Source organism: Notolepis coatsorum (assembly GCF_963971535.1).
Source record: "Notolepis coatsorum genome assembly, chromosome: 1".
In the NCBI taxonomy this organism is placed as follows: Eukaryota; Metazoa; Chordata; class Actinopteri; order Aulopiformes; family Paralepididae; genus Notolepis; species Notolepis coatsorum.
The window spans coordinates 33,738,043-33,760,411 of record NC_140165.1 but is presented as its reverse complement, the minus strand read 5'-3'; the positions used below and the strand labels follow the sequence as shown (position 1 = coordinate 33,760,411).

Below are 22,369 nucleotides of genomic sequence, written 5' to 3'. Positions count from 1 at the left end.
CACAATAATGCTAGATTGGAATTATGGACCTTATCTGACCTGCTCAAACGATTGGCGAACACTTAAGGTTCAACGGGTTCAGTCTGAACTTTGAAAGTCTGAAAGCCTTTTGTTTTGATGCACCAGCTTCCTGGACTGATCTTCAACTCTAATACTAAAAAGCAATACCCCACTATCTTATGGACAATTTAAAAATATGATAACAAACCTCCCTACCTCAGTATGTAACTGTTTTAAATTTGATTAAGTCTTTGTCCTATTTATGCAAATGTATTCTTCCTTTTCACATGTGTTTTGAACTGTTTGAACCTACTTGTAATCTCGACGGCATTGAAAATAAGGGTACAACCATTTCGAGAATAAATACAGGTTTCAAGCAATCAATCAGTCGATATGATTTGATAATCTTACACATAGTAATAATTATCGTGAACATTTTAATATAAATTTAAAAATAAATAAATGAAAAAAGTCTATTTTGCCACTCTCTATCGCCAACTGATATAACACAACCGTTCTGTATCGTATCGCTCTCGCTCGGCATCGCTCTCTGCACTATCTCGCATATGTGCACGCGCACTGAATAAAGACCACAATGTACCTTTAATCCCAATATTCGTCTGACCACACCCCTATCAGCTTACCCATATAAGCAGGGGTGGGGCCACCCACTCGCCTCCTTCTCGCTTTCACCACAAGGAATAAGTGCCTCGGTAGATCCCCACACTTGACACCATGATGGAAGAAATTGGATTAGGAACAGCTTTGGGAAACAAGGATACGTTGACATCATATCTTTATTTTCTCTCTCACTATTTTTCGAGAAAATACGGCGATATTGTCTTCGTACTGGAGTGTCTAGAAGATGATGATCATTCTAAAAACCCTCCACCGGTTTTTCGTATTGGGAGCACGCCGCTGCATGCTTCTCAACTGCAGTTCCTTGCTGTGTTTGTTGGGGTGAAACCTGTCAGGCCACAGCTGAACTGTCGGACATGCCGCTGTTGTGAGAAGCGGTGCGTTCCAGGTTGGGTGAGTAGTGTTTGCTGGCAGGCTCCACTTGTCTGTTAGTGCTATGGGGGCTACTTGACAATGTTTATGGAAACCGGCCCCAGGCTAGGGTCCTTTGTTCAGCCACCTAGGCGACAGGAGACCTTGGTCTGAAGACCATTATAGTTTTAACTAGTGGGCCGCGACCATTGACACTGGTGATCCCTGTGTGTTTTGGACGAGTGGATTCTCTCTGTCACCGTGTTAAGGCCCCATCTTTCATATCCAAATGAGAGTATTCCTTCACGAGGGGATATGTGCATGAATGTGCGGTAGCGGCAGATTCATGTTCAAAGTCAGCTACACAGGCCAGTTGGTATTGTGCTGATTCCGTCGGGTGTGGTAAAATCACCGTTGTGAAGCGGTGTTGACATCTTGTTTTCTCTTTTCTCTTAAAAAGTGAGGAGAGGTTCAGAACGGCGGCCTGTCTGGGTGAGTGTTATGTCATTGTTTACATGTTCATAGCTTACGGTTAGCCAGTCAGCTGTTAACTGCTGCGTTAGCCTGCTGGATCGCTGCATGGCCTGCTTAGGTTGGGCCTACTATTAGCCAGTCAGCTGTTAGCTGCGGGGCTAGCATGTCGTGGTCGCTAGGTAACGTTAGCTTGCTACTATAGGCCATGGCCTGGCGCGGGGTAGCTTAGCTTCTCGCGCGCCGCCGTGAGCTCGCTTCTGATCGCGTGCGTCGTTAGCTCGGCGTCTCGCGAGCAAAGTAAGAAGCAGTAGCACCCGAACGGTTGGAGCGGCCGTTAGCTTGATGCTATTCTGTTGAACGTGCTTTGATTTTAACATGTTTTACACTCTTGACCACGACGTCATCCTTGACAGGGGATGTTTCGTCGACCCTGCCCTGAGCCAGGACGGCAAGGTTGCATCAACAGGGGACTGTAGTGCGGGTTGGGGCGGTGACGCTGCCCAGTTCGGACAACACAGGAGCGGCTGTGTTCCTACGGTGTCTGTGACTGCACTTCGCTGATCTGCGTTCCGGGTAGGAACGGGGTTGACCAGACCTCATAACACGTCTTCTGGTTTTACTTTGCTAAATGTATTGTGAATAACGGTGTTTTTCCCAAAACGTGTGTTGCTACAATGCATTTAGGATACGTTGCGGGTTATGTGTGAGCTGTTTTTGTCACTGGCAGTTAGCTTCTCCGTGCAATTCGGGATGTAATGATCTGGTTGTTGTGTGAGAAACATCATGGTGTTTATATGTACCGTGTACTCACAACTAAGGTAACTAACCTATGAAGCTATGCTTGGTGACAAGTGAGTAAAAGAATGTTCTTTCTCAGACTGTGATGACAATGAACAGTGTGTTCACATATTAACAGGTTTTCCTGTTTTAACTGGCCGTATTGAGGGTAAAATAGGAGGATTGTGTTTTCCCCCCCGGTTCCCTGGGGACTTTTTCATCCTCCTATCAGACATGTTTGTGCACTATTTGTGTCTTTTGTGTGGTAGGGATGCGATGTAACTCTTAGCTTGATTGCTGAGGTTGTGCTAAATCTGCTGGAGAGACTTATTTTCCTAAAAAAAGAGAATGGTTTGGTTGCTGTCATGTGTGCTTGGCAAGGCCTGTGGCCGATACTAATCGAGAATGATGTATTCTCTCATTGTGAAAAAAACGGCGTTCCTCTGTTGAGTGTTTTTGCCATTTTTTGTAGGTGATGATGGGTTGTGTGTGTCATGTGACCTACAACTGGGTTGGACTGGCCACAGAAGCACATGTGTATGTTGGACCGGGGCTCTTAGAGCCCTCTCTATTCTGTGTTTTTCCTTAGTAAAAATCAGATAGCAGGTTAGCTCATGCGCTGTGTGGAGCTGTAAAACGCTTCATAGAGTTGACTATGACTGTGTCATATTCTCTTTTTGTCATTACATCGTATCATGGGTGTGGGGTCGTAAAGGGGTGAACTGGTAACCTTTCCTCTCCCCATTGTTTCTGTCGGTCAGGGGTACACCCCCTGTCCTTCAAGGTTCCCGTCACGTGGCGGTTCGGCACGTTACGGGGGGGGGGGGGGGGGGGGGGGGGGGAGGGAGTTCCTGGTCCCACGGCCTGGTATATTGGGCGTGTGCACCGCAGGAATTCCCCCGCCATAGAGTACGTCACCGTGCGCGTCTCTGTTGGTAGGACTTCCGTGTGCTGTTCAGGTCCATGTGATGGATCTGTTTTCAGGGGGGGTGGTCAGGGCTCCTCCTCACCAAGCGCCTGTTCAGGCCTTCTGTGAGTTCGGACTCCTTCTTCCATGTGAGGAAGCCTCCATCAGAGTACAGAGCCTTCCTCCTCAGATTGTCAAAGTGAGTGGACCCTCTAGAAGGGTCCTTTTTCTATTGTATGTGTATTCGATTCAATTCGTTTATTGAGTGTGTATGGGTTCAGTGTAGGGCTGGGCGATATGGCCTAAATATGATATCACGATATTTTCTGACCTTTCGGCGATACACGATACGCATCACGATGTTTTTCTTTTTTTCCCCAAACAATTCATTATGAGGCTTACCAAGACAGTATTTGAGTTTGCAAGCTAACATTAAAGACAAAATAAAATACCCATGCATTTAGCATTTTTATATTATATATTAGATTTAGATTATTGGATTATTAGATTATATATTGCATATATTTAGCAATGAGATATTATATGATTTAGATATGAAATATGATGAATTGAAAATGGGGGACCCTGATGTAAACAAGACGAAAGTCTTTCGCTGGTCTGCATCCCCTTAACAATTGTATGTATTGAGCTGTACTGTACCCATTCTGCAATATGTTAATAAAGTTTTAAATCAATCAATCAATCAATAGGATTTTAGCATTTTTATGAAACTACTGTATATTTGTATGTCTCTAAATGTTTTGATGAATTGAAAATGGAGGACCCTTATGTAAAAAAGCCGAAAGTCTTTTTCTGGTCTTCATCCTCCAGTCAGTCCACTGTTGTTGTATTGAGCTGTACTGTATTGTACCCATTCTGCAATCGTTAATAACGTTCATTCATTCAATCATTCAGCCGGCAACACAATAATTTTGATTGACAGTCGAGTCTGCCAATTACGTCACACCGCTTGTACCCGCCCTGCTGTTCTTAGCACCAATCGGCAAGCAGCGCTATTCTTTTTTTACTTCCTGAATGCCCTCCTTGATTTTAACGAGAGCTCAGCTCAACGACAACAACAACAGCTCACCGCAGCCGACGAGTGATTACTAGCGCACCGCAGCATGACAACGAGGCATAATGATTTTACTGCAACACATGTTATAATAAAAGTCTTTCAATACATCCGTCTGATTGAAAACTTTATTAACAGACCGCAGAATGGGCACGCACAACTCGGCACGGACTGAGATATGAACAGTAACGCTTGCTATCTATGTCGTCATCGGACGTTGCTATGTTTGGGTAAATACGCTGATGTGTAACTATATAACGTGTAACTATATAATGTTGATGCCACAAAACGAATGCCTTTGTTAATCATAACAAGTACTAACTTTGATGCAGTAGTGTGTGTGTGGGAGCGGCGTTGTTCAAAAGTTTGAACGGGGTGGACCAGATTGACGCGACACAATCCTCTTGGGCAAAACATCACGATATCCACGATACGTTAAAAAAGTGTATCGTTAATGAACTGTACCCGATATTTATATAATATCGTCATATCGCCCAGCCCTAGTTCAGTGCCTCTTCCCCGGAGAGCCCTAAAACCAGTTTTTTACATGGCTCAAGGTGCAATATATTCTTTTCAATCTGTACAGCTCGCGTGGGAAGTCTCTCTGGGGATCCCCGTCTCCTTCCTATGGGAGGGTGGTGGGATGTAAAAATGTGATAATTTTTTACCCCGGCTGTGTAGACTGGGATACATACTGTTGATGCTTCCTTCTTTCTATTCCAGAAGTGTTGGAGTTAGGGAGTGTCACACCCCTCTTGTCGTTCCCCTGGGCGCCTTGGGGATTCAATGACAGGTCTAAATAGCCTGTTCATTGATGGGGGTGTGTCCCGACGCACGTATAGTGCTAGCTCGCTGTAAACAGGCGATTGACTGGCACGCCTTGGTTGCTTGTGGTTGAAACAGCGTTTTTATAAAGCAACTGAGATGGGGGTTTTTCCTCTTCCGACGACCACATCCCATGACCTGGGTGGGTTGTCGACGGATTCTCGTTCATGTCTGGGGGATGATGACGGAATGGATCTGAACATATGTGGAGGGGTCTCACGCCCTTGGGGTGGGCCACCAGGCGCGGTTCGCCCGAACGTCTGGGTGGCGCCTTCTTTTCATGTTAAGATCGACACGCATATCTGCCCTTCTCCTGGAGTAGGCATGTTGGCGTGGTTAGGGCACGGGACTGGTTCTGGTCACGCTGGTCCAGATCAGTTGAACCCGTTGTCCGCCGGGGATGCAGATCTGCTGTTCTGGTACCCTGAGGGACTTGGGCTTTTTTCAGGGGGAAAAATGCCAGGTCGGTCTGGGTGTCACAGGGTTAAGCGCTATGGAGACCCTGGTTGGGTATGTTTTTACTCAGCACTGTCGTAATGGCTTACAGCCATGCCATTCTGTACACGCTCGATCTCGTCGGATCTCGGCCGCTACACAGGTTGGTCCTGGTTAGTACTTGGTTGGGAGACCGCCTGGGAATACCAAGTACGGTGTGCTTAGGGGCTGGTTCTCTATTATTTTTCGCTCCTCTCTCACGCATGGCGAAGAGGGGCCTGTGGGGGTGGTTTTTTGACCTCCTCTGGTGACCCTGTGCTTCCCGTACCGCCAGGCCCGGTCCGAAGTGATGTTTGCGACCCGTAGGCCTGGGTTAACCCTTTTTTGAAAACTGAAACACTTGTACTGCGGTATAGCCGGTGTATACCCGCAGGTGTGTTTTGGAGTTTTTTCTTGAGGGGTTATAGGAACAACCACCGCATTGGGTAACACCGAGGTGGTTGATTCCCTGGTGTGTTGGAGCAGTGTCAACTCCCGGGTTCACCGGTTGAGGGTGCCCCTGCACGTTCATGACGTCTGCCAATCGTGTCAGCCTTCTCTGCCTCGACCCCTCTGGGTGGGGTTTTTTAAATGGAGGCTTGGTCATGCAACAACGCCAGCATACGCCCCTTCCGCCGGGGCAGCTGTGTTCAGCTGTCCCCTCTGGCGCCTGTCTCGTCCGCAGTCTCCAGGCTAGGGTTAACAGCCTGTTGCCTGGTTTTTCCCCGGTGCGCTGCCTGCTTCCGTTGGTTAACCTTTTTTGTGTGCTTACGGCCATGCTGACTGCCTGTTCTGCAGGGTCAGTGTGCCAGGCGGTGTACTATTGGGGGGACGGGGCCCGCTCGGCTTACGGCCATACCGACCTGAACACGCCCGATCTCGTCCGATCTCGGTAGCTAAGCAGGTTCTGGCCTGGTTAGTACTTGGTTGGGATACCGCCTGGGTTACCAGGTGCAGTAACTGGGGGGCCTTTGTCCGAATACGCTGGCGATGTGGGGGGCGGGGCACTACGTGCCCACCTGGTGGGGTCTTGATGCTGGCATCATGGACTTCTCCGGGCCCCCATTCCAGGGAGTCCAGTCCTTTTGGTGGGTCTGGGTCTTCCTTCGCGCCACGGGGTTGGGTTTGCCCTTGACCCCGTGATTCTGGGGGCGGTAACGAGGTTGTTCCTCCGTTCGTTCCCGGGTGGCATGCGGGTTGTGCGTGTGTGTAGTCGTGGGGTCAAGCCACGGTCTGCTCACCCTGTGCGTTGAGTTGCTTGAGTGCCTCTTCGCACGGTCGGGTCTGTCGCCCTCCCGTGAAGCCCCTGATAGGGGGGGTGCCCGCCATTAGGGTGGGTCGGGGGGGCTCGGCCCTCCCTGTTCTGATGGTTTGTGGGGGGCTGTCAGCGGGGTGTATTTGTCGGCCGTTGGCTCTCGCTCGGCCTCCCTTGTGCAGAGAGCGATGCCGAGCGAGAGCGATACGATACAGAACGTTAGGTTATGACTATAACCAAGTTCTGTTAGTATAGCGACGCTCGGCATCCGACGCCGCTGCAGCCTTTGACCTCGCCTTGTGGCGAAAGCTTGGGAAGGAGGCGAGTGGGTGGCCCCACCCCTGCTTATATGGGTAAGCTGATAGGGGTGTGGTCAGACGAATATTGGGATTAAAGGTACATTGTGGTCTTTATTCAGTGCGCGTGCACATATGCGAGATAGTGCAGAGAGCGATGCCGAGCGTCGCTATACTAACAGAACTTGGTTATAGTCATAACCTAACGTTATTCTACCTATAACCAGATCATGAAGGTTTTTACATTTCTATTCTATTCTATTTTGGTAGGACATTCCTGGGGAAATCATCTGTCACACAGGAAGGGATGTGTTTTACGTCGGTTTGTTTCAAATGACTAGAAGATCAACTCAGTAGTTAGCGTGTATTTTCAAGATGGAAAGCAAGTCAATACAGTGCAAAACTACAACAACAAGGACCACTTATCACCAACCGGGATCTTAAGGATTGCCACTTTAATCCTAGCGTCTCTTATACTCTCTCCATGGTGTTAGTTTTGGTGGAGAGGGCCTCATCCATGATGTGAGCTGCTGTGGTGGCAGAGCCTTCAGGGGTCAGGGGTCAGGGATGGGGAGGTCAGCCATAGGAGAACCTACTGTTAACTTGGTCCAAATGTGCCCAGTGAAGTCAGCACTGTGCTGTAATTCCTCTGGTATAGTTTCACAACATAATGGAGACATGAAAGCAGATGAAACGTTTCTGTGCAATTATACAGTATTTCAATCATGAACGTTTTCAGTATCATGGCATGCATTTTATATTCATTGCATTTGTCATCAATTGTCTACTTAATTAGTGCATAACGCTAACGTCTACAAAAAACAAACTGGCCGATTGATACGTACAAAATATATGTAACCGGCCGCTACGGAAATATGTCCTTTACATTATTTGACGTGGTCATTATATATACCCAATTGTACTTTTCCGGATGACAACGTGTTGCAAGGTGGTTAAGTTACAAAGGATCGTCTAATGGATGTAAAACCACTGCCTATGAACAAAATATAAAACCCAGTGGTTTTAAATCCACATAGTAAAATACAGTAAAGCCAGGTAGATACAGAGAACAGGACGAGCTCCCATGCAGGGACCGAGTGTTCTGACGCTGCACTACTACAACAACGGCATCAACTTGATTAAGATGCACCGGTGCTGAGGCTCTGGTCTTCTGCGGCGGGCGTATGTCAGACGTGGCGCGGCTGATGAAGCTGTACGGTCTGGGGCATCCATCAGGGTGGCCCCACAGAGAGCTGCCCCCCCCATGTCACATAATCAATGCCTTTTTGGTGAAGTCTGCTCACTTTCTCATTGTTTTAAGCTAATTAAAGTGTAGAACGCTCAAAACGGTACCAGCCCGAATGGGGCCCATCTTTAAGTCAGTTTAATTCACATTCGCTTAACTTTAATCCCCCCCCCCATCTCATCTGCAAAGTGGGCCATCACTCCCTGGACGTGTAGGGATCTCTGTGCTAAGCTATGCTAACAAGAAATAGGTTGTACATTTCATCTAGCTGCTATGCGGATAACGATATTCTTTTTTTGTGACCAGACCATATGGGGGGGGGGGGGGGTTAGATAGTGATTAATGCTCTCTCCCCTTTCTCAACAACTTCCACCGAAGTGCCCTTGTGCAGGGCACAGAGTACCGGACTGCTCTGGCGGAGCGTCTCAGTGGGCAACAGTAGGGAGCTGTGGCTGTGCTTGGCAGCTCCCAGGTCTGGGTGTAATGTGGAACTGTAAGGTTGTGTATCCCGTAGCAGGGTGTAAGAACAGACCTGCCCAGCAGCATGGTGTAAGAACAGACCTGTCCAGCAGCAGGGTGTAAGAACAGACCTGCCCAGCAGCAGGGTGTAAGAACAGACCTGTCCAGCAGCAGGGAGTAAGAACAGACCTGTCCAGCAGCAGGGAGGGAGTAAGAACAGACCTGCCCAGCAGCAGGGAGTAAGAACAGACCTGTCCAGCAGCAGGGAGTAAGAACAGACCTGCCCAGCAGCAGGGTGTAAGAACAGACCTGTCCAGCAAGAGGGATTAAGAACAGACCTGTCCAGCAGCAGGGTGTAAGAACAGAACTGTCCAGCAACAGGGATTAAGAGCAGCAGGGTGTAAGAACAGACCTCGATCGAATTTCCGCAATTTTATCGTATTTCCGAATGACCCTTTGGCCGTGGGGTCAATTCGATAGGCGCAGACAAAAGGGGCAAAAATGGAAGGGGGAATTCTTCCATTTTCCATTTAATGGGATCTTTAAAAATGTTTACGTGTGCAGAACATGATTGACTATGGAAAGACGCAGACGTGAGTTGGTTCCCATGATGCTCCACAAAGTTGGCCCTCTCTCTCAGTCTTAGGAAAACCCAATGACCCTTTTGGTCCTAATGGCAGATGTTGGGTCGTCCACCCCCACTCCCCAGTGCCTGAATCCTAGAGCTTGCGATCCTCAAAATGGCAAAAAAACGGCCAATCTCATGAGGGGCGTTTTTCCCCAAGCATCGGTGAAATGAGCGCTCTGTCGCCTTCTCTGCCACATCATTGGACGACGGTCACGGAAGACCGTGTCCTGATTGGTTCATTGATTCCGGCCGAGTGAACTGTTACTTAAGGGGTGTATCTTATATCGCGCATAAAGCATTGGTATTGATTATGGCACTCTCTTCCTCTAGACCGAATCCCTCTCATTGGAGATGGGTGGGGGGAGGGTGGAGAGAGAGAGAGAGATACAGGGGAGTGGCAATAATAATTGAAAATAGGTGCCGCTACAGCCATCTAAAATGAACATCTATACATACACTGATATATATATACACAGTAACCATCACTTCAGCATTAAAAGGAGATCAAAATTAAACATCCTTGATTTTACAGAGCAATCAGCTGTCACTGGTTTATGGCAGTAATAGGTCTCACCATTGATTACCTGTTTCCGAGGCCCTAAACAGCGGCCACGCCTCGCTAAACAACGATAAAAGCACATTGTTCAGCAAAGCAAGTCAATATGGGGGGGGGGGGGGGGGGGGGGGGGGGGGGGGGGGTTGATGCTGTGGTGAAAATGCAAAAAATTTGTTTGTGGATGGTTAGCTCTTATGCTTAAATCGGAGTCTGCCTGTAATTGGCTTTAGATGCCATCTGATGGACGAGGTGTGGAGGATACAGGACAGGAGAGAGAAGAGGGGTGGACAAAGGAGGGAGACAATAGGAAGAGAGAGGCAGGGTAGGCAGGGACTACAGATGAAAACTAGCTCATTAGCTAATTGTGGCACATTTACATTGACGTGGAAAATGAAGATGTTGATTAATGTGCACTGTCTTTGGGTAAAAAATTTATAAATAACTTAACTTAGAGAGAGAGAGAGAGAGAGAGAGAGAGAGAGAGAGAGAGAGAGAGAGAAGGGGGTTAGATAGGAAGAGAGCGGGAGGAAGGGCGAGAGAGATTAATAGTGAATAGATTAGACAGGCTTAATTTTTCTGACCCAGATTGATAAGTGAGATGAGAGCAAGACAGCGCTGGATCATTTTACCCATTATACTTATAATGTACTCTTATAGATTCAGACATACACTGTCTGACTGACAAGCAACACCAAGCTAACACATGGTCATCAGTATCGGAGAATACTAAAAGCCAATACCAAGAAATGTGTAACTTGCCAGGAATCAAAACAAAGTGACTTGATTTGCTGCATTTCTAAACTCATTGAAGCACGTTAGATCCCTCTAATGGAGACACACATTGATTATATCATTTTCATCCAATGGCCCCAAACTGATACGTCTTAAGTATACTGTTCAGGAAAGGTCATTGATTGGATCGGTACTGAAAGCTCAGGACTCTGAATGGGTATCTGCGGTGAAAGACTCTGTATCCCTGTTTGTATGGTTTTTCATGCATCTTTACGGGGAATCATCAGCATCAATGTGTCTCGTCGCCCCTCAGACTAATTCCCTCTTTATTTCCGTTATCAGTACCGACCTGTACGCCTTGTCGAACACGTGTACCGTATGGCATTAATGGACGCGAGGGGGTGAGTGAGTGAGTGAGTGTGTGAGTGAGTGAGTGTGTGAGTGAGTGAGTGAGTGTGTGAGTGAGCGGGTGAGTGAGTGTGTGAGTGAGTGTGTGAGTGAGTGTGTGAAGTGAGTGAGTGAGTGAGTGTGTGAGTGAGCGGGTGAGTGAGTGAGTGAGTGAGTGAGTGAGTGTGTGAGTGAGTGAGTGAGTGAGTGAGTGAGTGAGTGAGTGAGTGTGTGAGTGAGTGAGTGTGTGAGTGAGCGGGTGAGTGAGTGAGTGAGTGAGTGAGTGAGTGTGTGAGTGAGTGAGTGTGTGAGTGAGCGGGTGAGTGAGTGTGTGAGTGTGTGGGTGAGTGAGTGAGTGAGTGTGTGGGTGAGTGAGTGAGTGTGTGAGTGAGCGGGTGAGTGAGTGTGTGAGTGTGTGGGTGAGTGAGTGAGTGAGTGTGGGTGAGTGAGTGAGTGAGTGAGTGAGTGAGTGAGTGAGTGTGAGCGAGCGGGTGGCGGTGTGATGCTTCAAGGCTGCGATCAGTCACCTTCCACCACCTGAGGACAGGGGGGGACAGGGGGTTGGAGAAGGGAGAAGGAGACAAAGGAAAAAAGAGGAAGAGGGGGATTATGGATGAAGGGGTTCTGGTTTGAACATATAGACAGCTCCTCGTCTACATCTCTCTCTCTCTCTCTCTCTCTCTCTCACAGCTGATATTCACCCGTCCTCTGACTCCATCCCGTTCCATCCCTCTCTCGTGCTCCCCACTCCATCCCCTGCTCTATCTCTCCTCTTTGTCTATTTCTCTCTCTCTCTCCCTCTCTGTATCGCTCCCTACATCATCTTTCTCCACCTTCTCTCTCTCATTCTCGCTCTGTGCCTGCGCTTGAGAAAGACAGAAAATTCTCTGCAGGCGGTTAATGTTTTCCTTTTGCCCCCCCCCCCACTCTTTCTCTCTCCTCTTCTCTCCTCGTTCATCGATGCATCAAGCTCTCTCTCTCTCTCTCTCTCTCTCTCTCTCTCCTCTCTCTCTCTCTCTCTCTCTCTCTCTCTCTCTCTCTCCCTCTCCCCCGATTTGTCATAACTGTCCTCTCTCGCTCTGAGGAGGACAGGGAGACGGAGTGGCTTAGAAGAGGCAGGAGAACTGCACCTCCCCCTCCTCTATTTCTCCCCTCCCCTCCTCCGTCAGCCACCATACGTCAGAGGAACGCTGCTCACATCACGACGGACACACATACACACTCTCAGACACACACACACACACACACACACACACACACACACACACACACACACACACACACACACACACACACACACAGACACACACACACAGACACACACACAAAGACACCTGGCTCCTCCAGTTTATTTGGATCTCCTCTGGGTACCGCTCTGTGTGTGTGTCTCTCTCTCTCTCTCTCTCTCTCTCTCTCTCTCTCTCTCTCTCTCTATCTCTCTCTCTCTCTCTCTCTCTCTCTCTCTCTCTCTCTCTCTCTCTCGCTCTCGTTTCCCGACCGGAGGATAACTACAGCCACACACACCCGCAACCAAAACACCAAAACAGCCGAATCCTACACCGTATTTTGACTCTGAATTGTTGGTGCCACACCTTGTTTTTTTTTGTTTGATTTAGCTTTTTTTGTAGTTTTCTTTTTATGGGGGGGTCGTTGCGAGGATGTTTTTGTGAGCGGAGCGCCACAGGTAAAGAGAGAGAGAGAGGGAGAGAGCGAGCGCGATAGAGAGAGAGCATCGCAAGCACCTTCTTTTCCTGAAAGATGAAGAAAATCTGGTCCAAAAAGCGATTCCAGGTGAGTTTTCTCCATTCAGAGAAGGAAAAGAAGAAAAGAAAAGTAAAATGTAATAGTGGATTTTATTTCAAATAACTGTGTTGCTTTTTGGATTTATGATATATTTTGACATATTGATGGATTCATACTATAGGATGCCATGCCACGCCCTTTTATTTAAAAACAATAGTGTTGATGCTAAGAAAAGAGAACAGTATAGCTAAAGTAAAGCCTGGGACCGATCTTTCATGCAAAATCTATATTTCATGAGGCTATTTTAAACAAACTAAGAGAAGGACAGGATGGATAGAGTGCAGCAGAAATATAACATTTATATGTATATAGAATATACATTTGAGCTCTGTAGAGTAGATGCTTCCTGCGTCTCAGAGACCTGCCTCCTCTGTTCCCCCACATCCCACAAAGGGTATAGCTCAGGACACAGCAACAGAGACGGTCACCCCAAGGGAACCGTGCCGTGTGGTTGCCATGGGTAGCGACGGTGGTCTGGGACAAGCGTGGAGAATCAAACCAACTTTTGCGTTGAAACACCGAATATGTACGTAATTCGAGGAATACCCTAAAGTCACAATATACACGGCTTGTAAACAAAAATATTCTTACTTAATTCAAGAAATCTAATTTGTTTACAGATAATTATTTTACTTATTTCAAGCACATATTTGTTTTTATTTCTTATTTTTACAATATGGAGTTCTCTCTCCTGATTGGATAAAGTGGGAGAACAGAAAATGTATCGTCTATTTTATTTCAGAGCGGAGGGACCGGGAGACCCGTGTTACTGACCAAAGACTCTGTGTCAGTGATGGCAGTTCGGAATGTAGAGCTATTATTTGTAGATGACTTATTTCATCAAAGGAAAACACCACTCACAGCACCTTTAACCCTTTCACTACCACACTAACCGTCTGTAGTGTGGTAGTGAAAGGGTTAACCCTTTGGTAGTGTGGTAGTGAAGGGGTTAAGGTGCTCTAGGTGTCACGCAGACGGAGCGGATGGAAAGTGTGTCAGTGGGCTACTCGGTCTGCAGCGACATCAGAACCAGCGCACACCCGGTGGAAAAGAGCACGTTGTAGGAGAGACACTTTGTTCGACCCTCTCAGAGTCTCTTCTCCAGCCGCGCTCAAAACCTCTGAGACACATTGCCCCCCCTTGTTGCCCCCCCCTTGTTGCCCCCCCCCCCCCTTGTTGCCAGAGATACAATTGTAATCCAGAGTTACTGGATCCGATGTACTGCTGGTAGGATTAGGATTAGGCCTACGCGTTGAATATTTCTCGAACCCGCTGCCAAACGCTTAGAAAAGGAGCAACAGAAAAAAGCCTGTGTTTGTGGCTGCCGTTAAGCTGATATGATTGCCTGGGGGGGGGGGCGTCACAATAGGGATCGAGAGACAGCGATGGAAGCTTCTGGCGGATTTCGTCACACTACAATAGCCGCCAGGCAACGCTTAATCTAACTGGCTGGCACCAAAGAAGGGGGATAACCAATGGGAAGGAGCACTGTGGTGGAGCGTGGGGAGAACTGTGAAATGAGGCTTCACACTTAGTTAACTTCGGTTATCTCTCCATTCACTGCAATGCAATGAGTCACTCCGAGGAGCTCTCCATGGTCCTGGTCGATAGAATGTCCAGGAAAAAGCCTTGGGTTCTTGAGCACTGCCCCGGTCACTGTTAGAAACCAGTATCTGCTTTATTTATTTAGTTTTTTTTTGTTAGATTTGACAACCAAATGACCAATATCCAATACATTTCCGCTGCTCTATGGTACAGACGACGCACAGCCATACTTTAGGTACCATCTGAGTCTTGACTGATGGCTACGGTAGAGCTGAGTTCTCTCTCAAGTCCAGTGTTGTAACCGTCAAAGTTACTGCCGGCAATAGACCTGTCTCAAACCCTGCCCCTTTTCTTGATCCTCCAATCACAGCTGTCGCTTACCTCTGACCTCTGAAGTTTGTACGAGGAAGTCAGAGGTAAGCGACAGCTGTGATTGGAGGATCAAGAAAAGAGGGCAGGGTTTTGAGACAGGTCCATTACGATATCTTCTATACAGCTAGGTTTATGATGTTGAGAGCTGCTTGGGTAAAGTGAAAGACTTTTTTTCCCTGTGCATTGTAATCCACTCTAGTGTGTTTTGTTGAACTTAAGTCTTGGACCGTCGCATGGTGTGTTCTGTTTTGAATAATACATGGTATCCTGTCTTGTTTCAGAAAACTGGGCATTCCACACGGACATTTGGCCGGTTCACCCATGGTGTGTTGTCAGGATGAGCTACTTTACACGGCTATTCCATTCAATTAAGTTCTGTTACTTTTCTTTTTCTGTCAAGTCAATATTCCTCCTGCCTATTCCGTTCTGTCAAGTCAATGTTCCTCTTTTACCTTGAAATGTGCTTCTGTCTCTCGTTTTCCCAGGTTGATTGCTTGACATTTTAAAAAGCTCTTAGTCTCAATGTTTATTCTAGTCACAGTATGCACACGTTTTGACTTATCCTTCAAATTAGTTGTTGATATTAACGGCGCAGCTGTAGAACATCTCTATTGCCGGAGTGCATTCCATACATTTTTAATGCTTTTAATGACCGCTGACGAGGCAAAGTGGGTTTTTATTGTACATCCACCCCCGCAAAAGCAATCTTTCTGTAATCGTATTGTTGCGTCTGATCATAACACCGTTTGAACGAGTGAATAATTTCTGCGCTCTCTGGTCTTTATGTTATTACATTTGGCATCTTCTCCTTGGCCAAATAAATCGGGAGCTTGCGGTCAGACTCCAAATCACATTGTGCCACCGAGCTGCAAACCTAATCCACTCGGCTGCAGGCCTGCTGTGTGCTGTTGGCCGCTGCACGACAGCTTGGAAATATAGCCTCTCATAATTACATTGCCGAGTCAATTTCCCCGTGCCGGGTGTGCAAAAGCTATTTAGCTCCATTTGATATAGGCGGTGGATCTACATAAACACGTGCATGTGCACACACACACACACACACACACACACACACACACACACACACACACACACACACACACACACACACACACACACACACACACACACACACACACACACACACACACACACACACACACACACACACACACACACACACACACACACACACACACACACAGAATCTGACACAAAAAGTGAGAAAATGTGTTGTTAAATGTGTGAGACAGGCCCTAATTGTGCCTGTTCATACTGGCTCTCTTGTCATTAAGCAGATGCTTCTATGCAATTACCATTAAAAAAAATTAAAAGAAATAAAGCTGATTTGACTCTAGACTCAATGAGGCAAAACCCATTCTGTGGTTGTCCCCTCCTCCTCCTCCTCCTCTAACCAGTAAACATATCTGTCAGACACCCGCCAGTTTGGCTGGTGATTGTAGACTCTAATGGGTACGAAGAGGATTGGTCGAGTGGGTGAGAGAGACGTTGGTTTCCATAGTAACGGTGCTCTCCCGTCTGCCCTCTCTTGCTGCCACTATGGAAGCGAAGTTTTCCGCTCCTGCAGAAAGCAAAGCTATGGTAAACCTGCCTGCCTGTCGGTATTCTCTCTCTCTCTCTCTCTCTCTCTCTCTCTCTCTCTCTCTCTCTCTCTCTCTCTCTCTCTCTCTCTCTCTCTCTCTCTCTCTCTTGCTCTCTCTATCTCTCCCTCTCTCTCTGTGTCTCTCTTTCTCTCTTGCTGTCTCTCTTCCTCTTTCTTTCAATTTCTCTCTCTCTCTTGCTCTGTCTCTCTCTTTCCCCTCTCTCTGTCTCTCTCTGTCTCTGTCTCTCTCTCTCTCTCTCTCTCTCTCTCTCTCTCTCTCTCTCTCTCTCTCTCTCTCTCTCTCTCTCTCTCCCCCTCCCTCAGTACATCCCATCATCCTAGTCCCGTGTTTGGTTTTGGCTTTACTGCATCTCAGACTCCATGGAAACATCCGTTGGAGTTTTTCTTTTTGCCTTCTCTTCTCCTCTGTCCTCCTTTCATTGTTTATTTTCCTTTTTTTCCCCATTACCTAACAGTATAGAAGGAATCTATTTTAATATCTACGCAATGTATTTCCCTTGGAGAAAAAAATAAATAATAAAAAAATAATCCAGGGTGGGTGTTTAGTGTTACCTCATCCACTTGGCAGCACAACATCGTCCTCATCCGCTCCTCATCCGCTCGCCCCGTGTCACGCTGTGGAGCATATCGCTGAGATCCCAGAGCAAACGTGAAATGAAAGCGTTGTTGTCCAGGCCGTGTCCGTCGCCTCACGCTGACAGATTCCATTTTCTCTGTCGTGTTCCAATTTCCTTTGAACTCTTAGCTCTCGCCTTGTTTCGTCTTTAATGCAAAGGATTTGATTTGATTAGATTAGATTCAAATGTATTGTTGTCATTATACAAGCATCCGTTTATACGGCATCCAACCAGAGTGCAAATGTAACAGTAAAATGCAATAGTAATATGTACAGTAATGTACAGGTGAGTAAACTGGATATGAAATATATAAACGAGTACTACTGAGTAATAGTGCTAATCGGATGTACGTACAGAGTTGTAGTATTAATATGTACAGTGATACAGGTACAGTATAAAGACACTATAGTAGTAAGTCATACTGGCCAGCAGCGTAACTAGTAAGAGTAGGTAAGGGATATGTACATGTATGTAAGACAGATGTGGGTAGATATATACGGTAAGAATAAATATGTACGGTATATACAGCATTATTGCACATGCTATCCTACAGAGTTATATGGGTTATATGCAGGTGTATAATAAGGAGGTATATAGAAGGATTATACTAATCATTAATCTACCATATGTAAAACGTAATAAATATTTTTTTTTATTCATTGTACCAATGATCTTGGACAGTTAAGTCAATATCTATAAACACAGAGGACCGTCTCTAATCTGGAAACCAGAGCGTCAAGACTTGAATTTGTGATGTCATCAAGTGACACTTTTTGGAGTTGGTCCATTGACAGTGAATTAGTAACTGACTTTGTGGGCTCAGTATCTTTGTTTGAGCTATTTTGTATTTAAACGTAGTGCTTATAGCTCTGAATCAGAACACGGTCCCATATCACAGTATAATCACCATGGATACCTGTCGTAGTGTCCGAGGAGTTAAATCACCATGGATACCTGTCGTAGTGTCCGAGGAGTTAAATCACCATGGATACCTGTCGTAGTGTCCGAGGAGTTAAATCACCATGGATACCTGTCGTAGTGTCCGAGGAGTTAAATCACCATGGATACCTGTCATAGTGTCCGAGGAGTTAAATCACCATGGATACCGGTCATAGTGTCCGAGGAGTTAAATCACCATGGATACCTGTCAGAGTGTCTGAGGAGTTAAATCACCATGGATACCTGTCGTAGTGTCCGAGGAGTTAAATCACCATGGATACCTGTTGTAGTGTCCGAGGAGTTAAATCACCATGGATACCTGTCGTAGTGTCCGAGGAGTTAAATCACCATGGATACCTGTCATAGTGTCCGAGGAGTTAAATCACCATGGATACCTGTCGTAGTGTCCGAGGAGTTAAATCACCATGGATACCTGTCATAGTGTCCGAGGAGTTAAATCACCATGGATACCTGTCGTAGTGTCCGAGGAGTTAAATCACCATGGATACCTGTCATAGTGTCCGAGGAGTTAAATCACCATGGATACCTGTCGTAGTGTCTGAGGAGTTAAATCACCATGGATACCTGTCGTAGTGTCTGAGGAGTTAAATCACCATGGATACCTGTCGTAGTGTCTGAGGAGTTAAATCACCATGGATACCTGTCATAGTGTCCGAGGAGTTGTTCCACTATTCACTGTTCACGGAGCAGCTGCAGGATTTGTCTCCTGATGACATCGTCACTAAAGTCACGTATCTCTTGTGTTCACCTTAATGAGAGACCTGTGCATATTCACATGAAAACTGAGCTGCACAATATTACACAGATAACTTTTGTGAATTCTGTTTTAGTGTGGACTTTCCCTTTTATTCTCGTAAAAAAGGTTTTCAACCCTGCTGATTCTGTCGAAGGGTCGTGACGTCAACAGCCATTTTTTCCTTTGAAACGATCTAGAATGGTCACCTGTGTCAAGCGCCGCGATCGAGCAACAAAAAACAATGAGTAAAAAAAACCATTAGAGGTTCCCGTCATGGGCTTCAAAGTAAAAGACCTGAAGGTCTTTGTTAAAACAAGCTTGCCTCGTGGGTGTCGCGTGTTTCAAATAGCGCCGCTCTCGCCGAAAAAGGTCAACGGGTTTCAAATGGGTTTCGTCTAATGGTTGCAGAAGAAGCGCAATTGAATCAGCGCAGCCGGGAATAGATGGCTAATCCGTCTCTAATGTTTTCGCCCTCCACAGATGTAAATTACTTAGCGTAGACCCTGGAGGGAGAGGCGCTGAGGGGGGTCGGCTGGTCCAGGGTCAGTGAGATGGAGGGAGAGGCGCTGAGGGGGGTCGGCTGGTCCAGGGTCAGTGAGATGGAGGGAGAGGCGCTGAGGGGGGTCGGCTGGTCCAGGGTCAGTGAGATGGAGGGAGAGGCGCTGAGGGGGGTCGGCTGGTCCAGGGTCAGTGAGATGGAGGGAGAGGCGCTGAGGGGGGTCGGCTGATTCAGGGTCAGTGAGATGGAGGGAGAGGCGCTGAGAGGGGTCGGCTGGTCCAGGGTCAGTGAGATGAAGGGAGAGGCGCTGAGAGGGGTCGGCTGGTCCAGGGTCAGTGAGATGAAGGGAGAGGCGCTGAGAGGGGTCGGCTAGTCCAGGGTCAGTGAGATGGAGGGAGAGGCGCTGAGAGGGGTCGGCTGATTCAGGGTCAGTGAGATGGAGGGAGAGGCGCTGAGAGGGAGAGGCTGATTCAGGGTCAGTGAGATGGAGGGAGAGGAGCTTAGAGGGGTCGGCTGGTCCAGGGTCAGTGAGATGGAGGGAGAGGCGCTGAGAGGGAGAGGCTGGTCCAGGGTCAGTGAGATGGAGGGAGAGGAGCTGAGAGGGGTCGGCTGGTCCAGGGTCAGTGAGATAGGAGCGTGGCTGTTTTGTAGCTGCTGCTACGCTAACTCCTCTGAGGCTAGTAATAGCATCGCTGGTCTAGGTCAAGTGTGTGGACATTTGAATTAGCTGGATCAGCCGACGTACGAACGTGCAAATTCGTATGTTCTAACTGGAAAGAGACTCGCCTCAAGCAACACAAATGACGCCTGTGACTTATAGTCATTAGTATCCCCTTTCAGGTGTAAGGTTTTTTGGGGAATATTTCCTCAGGATTCTATCTCATTCTAACTCCATAGGTTTCAACGACCAGGCACATCTCGTACACTCTGAAAAGGGTTTAAAGCGAACAGGATCAGTAAATCCCTCTGAGCCGCGCGCGCAGGGCAGGAGGGGGTTTATGAAGGCTAGTTTATCCTACCCCTGCTACAGTATCAACCAAATTCAAAAACTCATCCAGACCCAAGGGCACACAGCAGGTGCAGCCAACAAAGTACACCCAGTCTCCCCGCCCATGTGTTTTCATGCCACAGCTGGCTTTGTGTCACGGCTTAGCTGCAACTCATTTATCTCACTCCTGGGGGGGGGGGGGTGGGGGGGGGGGGGGGGGGGGGGGGGTTCCCGAGGGCCGTATTCTGTGACCCGCCAAGCTCTACCCCACATTATAAGTCGACGTGAAATGTCATTTTCTGCATGACTCAGATGTTGCTTTCTGCCTGCCTTCTCTCCCTTTCCTGTACATCATGTGCCACTGCTTTATTATTACCATCCACACCTCCATCTCATATCTCTCTCTCTCCCTCTCTTCCAATTCATTCCTTTGTTTTTCCTCAGACTCTGAGACCACAGAGGATGAGGCCACCGAACCCCAGGTACCCATGGAAACTAAGGAAGGGCCGGGGAGGCACCAGGACAAGGCTGGCCGCAGAGGGCCCGCAGGTACTTACATTCCTGTATCCTACGCTCCTAGCGTCAGCTATTTAAATTTTAGTTTTAGTCTTAGTCATGTGTCAAATGCTCCTTTTTCGTTTTCATCATATTTAGTCACCTTAATTCATTTTTTATTTAGTCAACTAACGGGTCTGAGCATTTTAGTCTTAGTCAGTTTTAGTCTCGATTTTGTCTTTTTTGTTTGAGTCTAGATTTAGTCAGGGGAAAAAGATTCGTTGACAACCCTATTTAGTCATCATTTTTGTTGACAAAATTAACACTGGGACTCGCCCAGTTACGCCTAAGGAACTACGACTCCATTTTACGTTTTAGACGGCCCCACGTATTTAGAATTACACATCCAAATCACTCGGGAGTGTGTGAATGTGATATATCAGTAGTGGAAAGTATTTTTTACTCAAGTACTGTACTTAAAGGAACACGCCAACACAATGAATGGAAGCGGACATGGCTGGTTATCCTAGGCATTGTCCAACTAACACCTCTCCCAAAGGCTAACCGGCCATGTCCGCTTCCATTCATTGTGCTAAGCTAGGCTAACGTGCAGCCAGATAGCTTTCTACTGAATGCACAGAGAGGAAACTGGTATCTAATCTATCTTCTTGTCTCTCTTTGGAGAAGACGGTAAGTTAATTCCCCAAGAATGTTGGCGTGTACCTTTAAGTACAATTTCGAGCTACTTGTACTTTACGTGAGTATTTTCATTTTAGGGAACTTTAAACTTTTACTCCACTACATGTATCTGAACCCATCAGTTACTAGTTACTTTGAAAAAAAGGATTTTGCATAGAAACACATGTATGAAGATTATATACTTTCACATTTGAAACCTGCCAGTTTCGAGAGCAGCATAACTGGCCCACATAACATAACTTTTAGAGGTCAATGGAATGAGGATGGGAATGTTCCCAAGCACTGGAATACACAAACGGCATGTAGAATGCATACTTTTACTTTAGATACACTCAATAGCAAATACTTCTCTACTTTTACTTAAAGGGGAACTCCACTTTTTTTGGAAATTAGCTTATTTAACATCTAACCTGGAGTTAGACAAGAAGATGCATACCTTTTTTGTCTCTGTGCGTGCATTTTAGCTTTGGGAATAGACGCTCCGTTAGCATAGCTTAGCTTCATCACTGGAAGTGAGGCAGGACAGTAGCCTTACAGTGCCTTACAGTGTATTGCAAGGTCTGACATTGACCAAACTTGATATGCATGACCTTGGTGGGCTCTAGGTCAACTCCTGAAAAGGGGGTCAATGTCAGACCTTGCAATCAAAAGTTTAGGGGGGGCGCACTGAAATTATGGCAAGGGTTATTAGCCCCCTAACTTTTGATTGCAAAGTCTGACATTGACCCCCCTTTTCAGGAGTTGACCTAGAGCCCACCAAGGTCATGCATATCTGGTCAATGTCCAGACCTTGCAAATACACTGTAAGGCACTGTAAGGCTACTGTCTGCCTCACTTTCCATTGATGAAGCTAAGCTATGCTAACGGAGCGTCTATTCCAAAGCTAAAATGCACGCACAGAGACAAAAAGGTATGCATCTTCTTGTCTAACTCCAGGGAAGATGTTAAAT

The 22,369-nt window shown here is 46.9% G+C and overlaps 1 protein-coding gene across 1 annotated transcript in view; it reads left to right on the top strand.

The window, feature by feature from the left end:
• Positions 1–22,369, top strand: part of spega (striated muscle enriched protein kinase a) — a gene marked incomplete at both ends in the record, with an annotated part of 138,476 nt that overhangs the window by 42,281 nt on the left and 73,826 nt on the right. Inside the window, one exon of the mRNA XM_084315971.1 lies at positions 20,670–20,774. Within this exon, the coding sequence (XP_084172097.1) occupies positions 20,670–20,774 (105 nt within the window). The remainder of the gene's footprint in view (positions 1–20,669; positions 20,775–22,369) is intronic.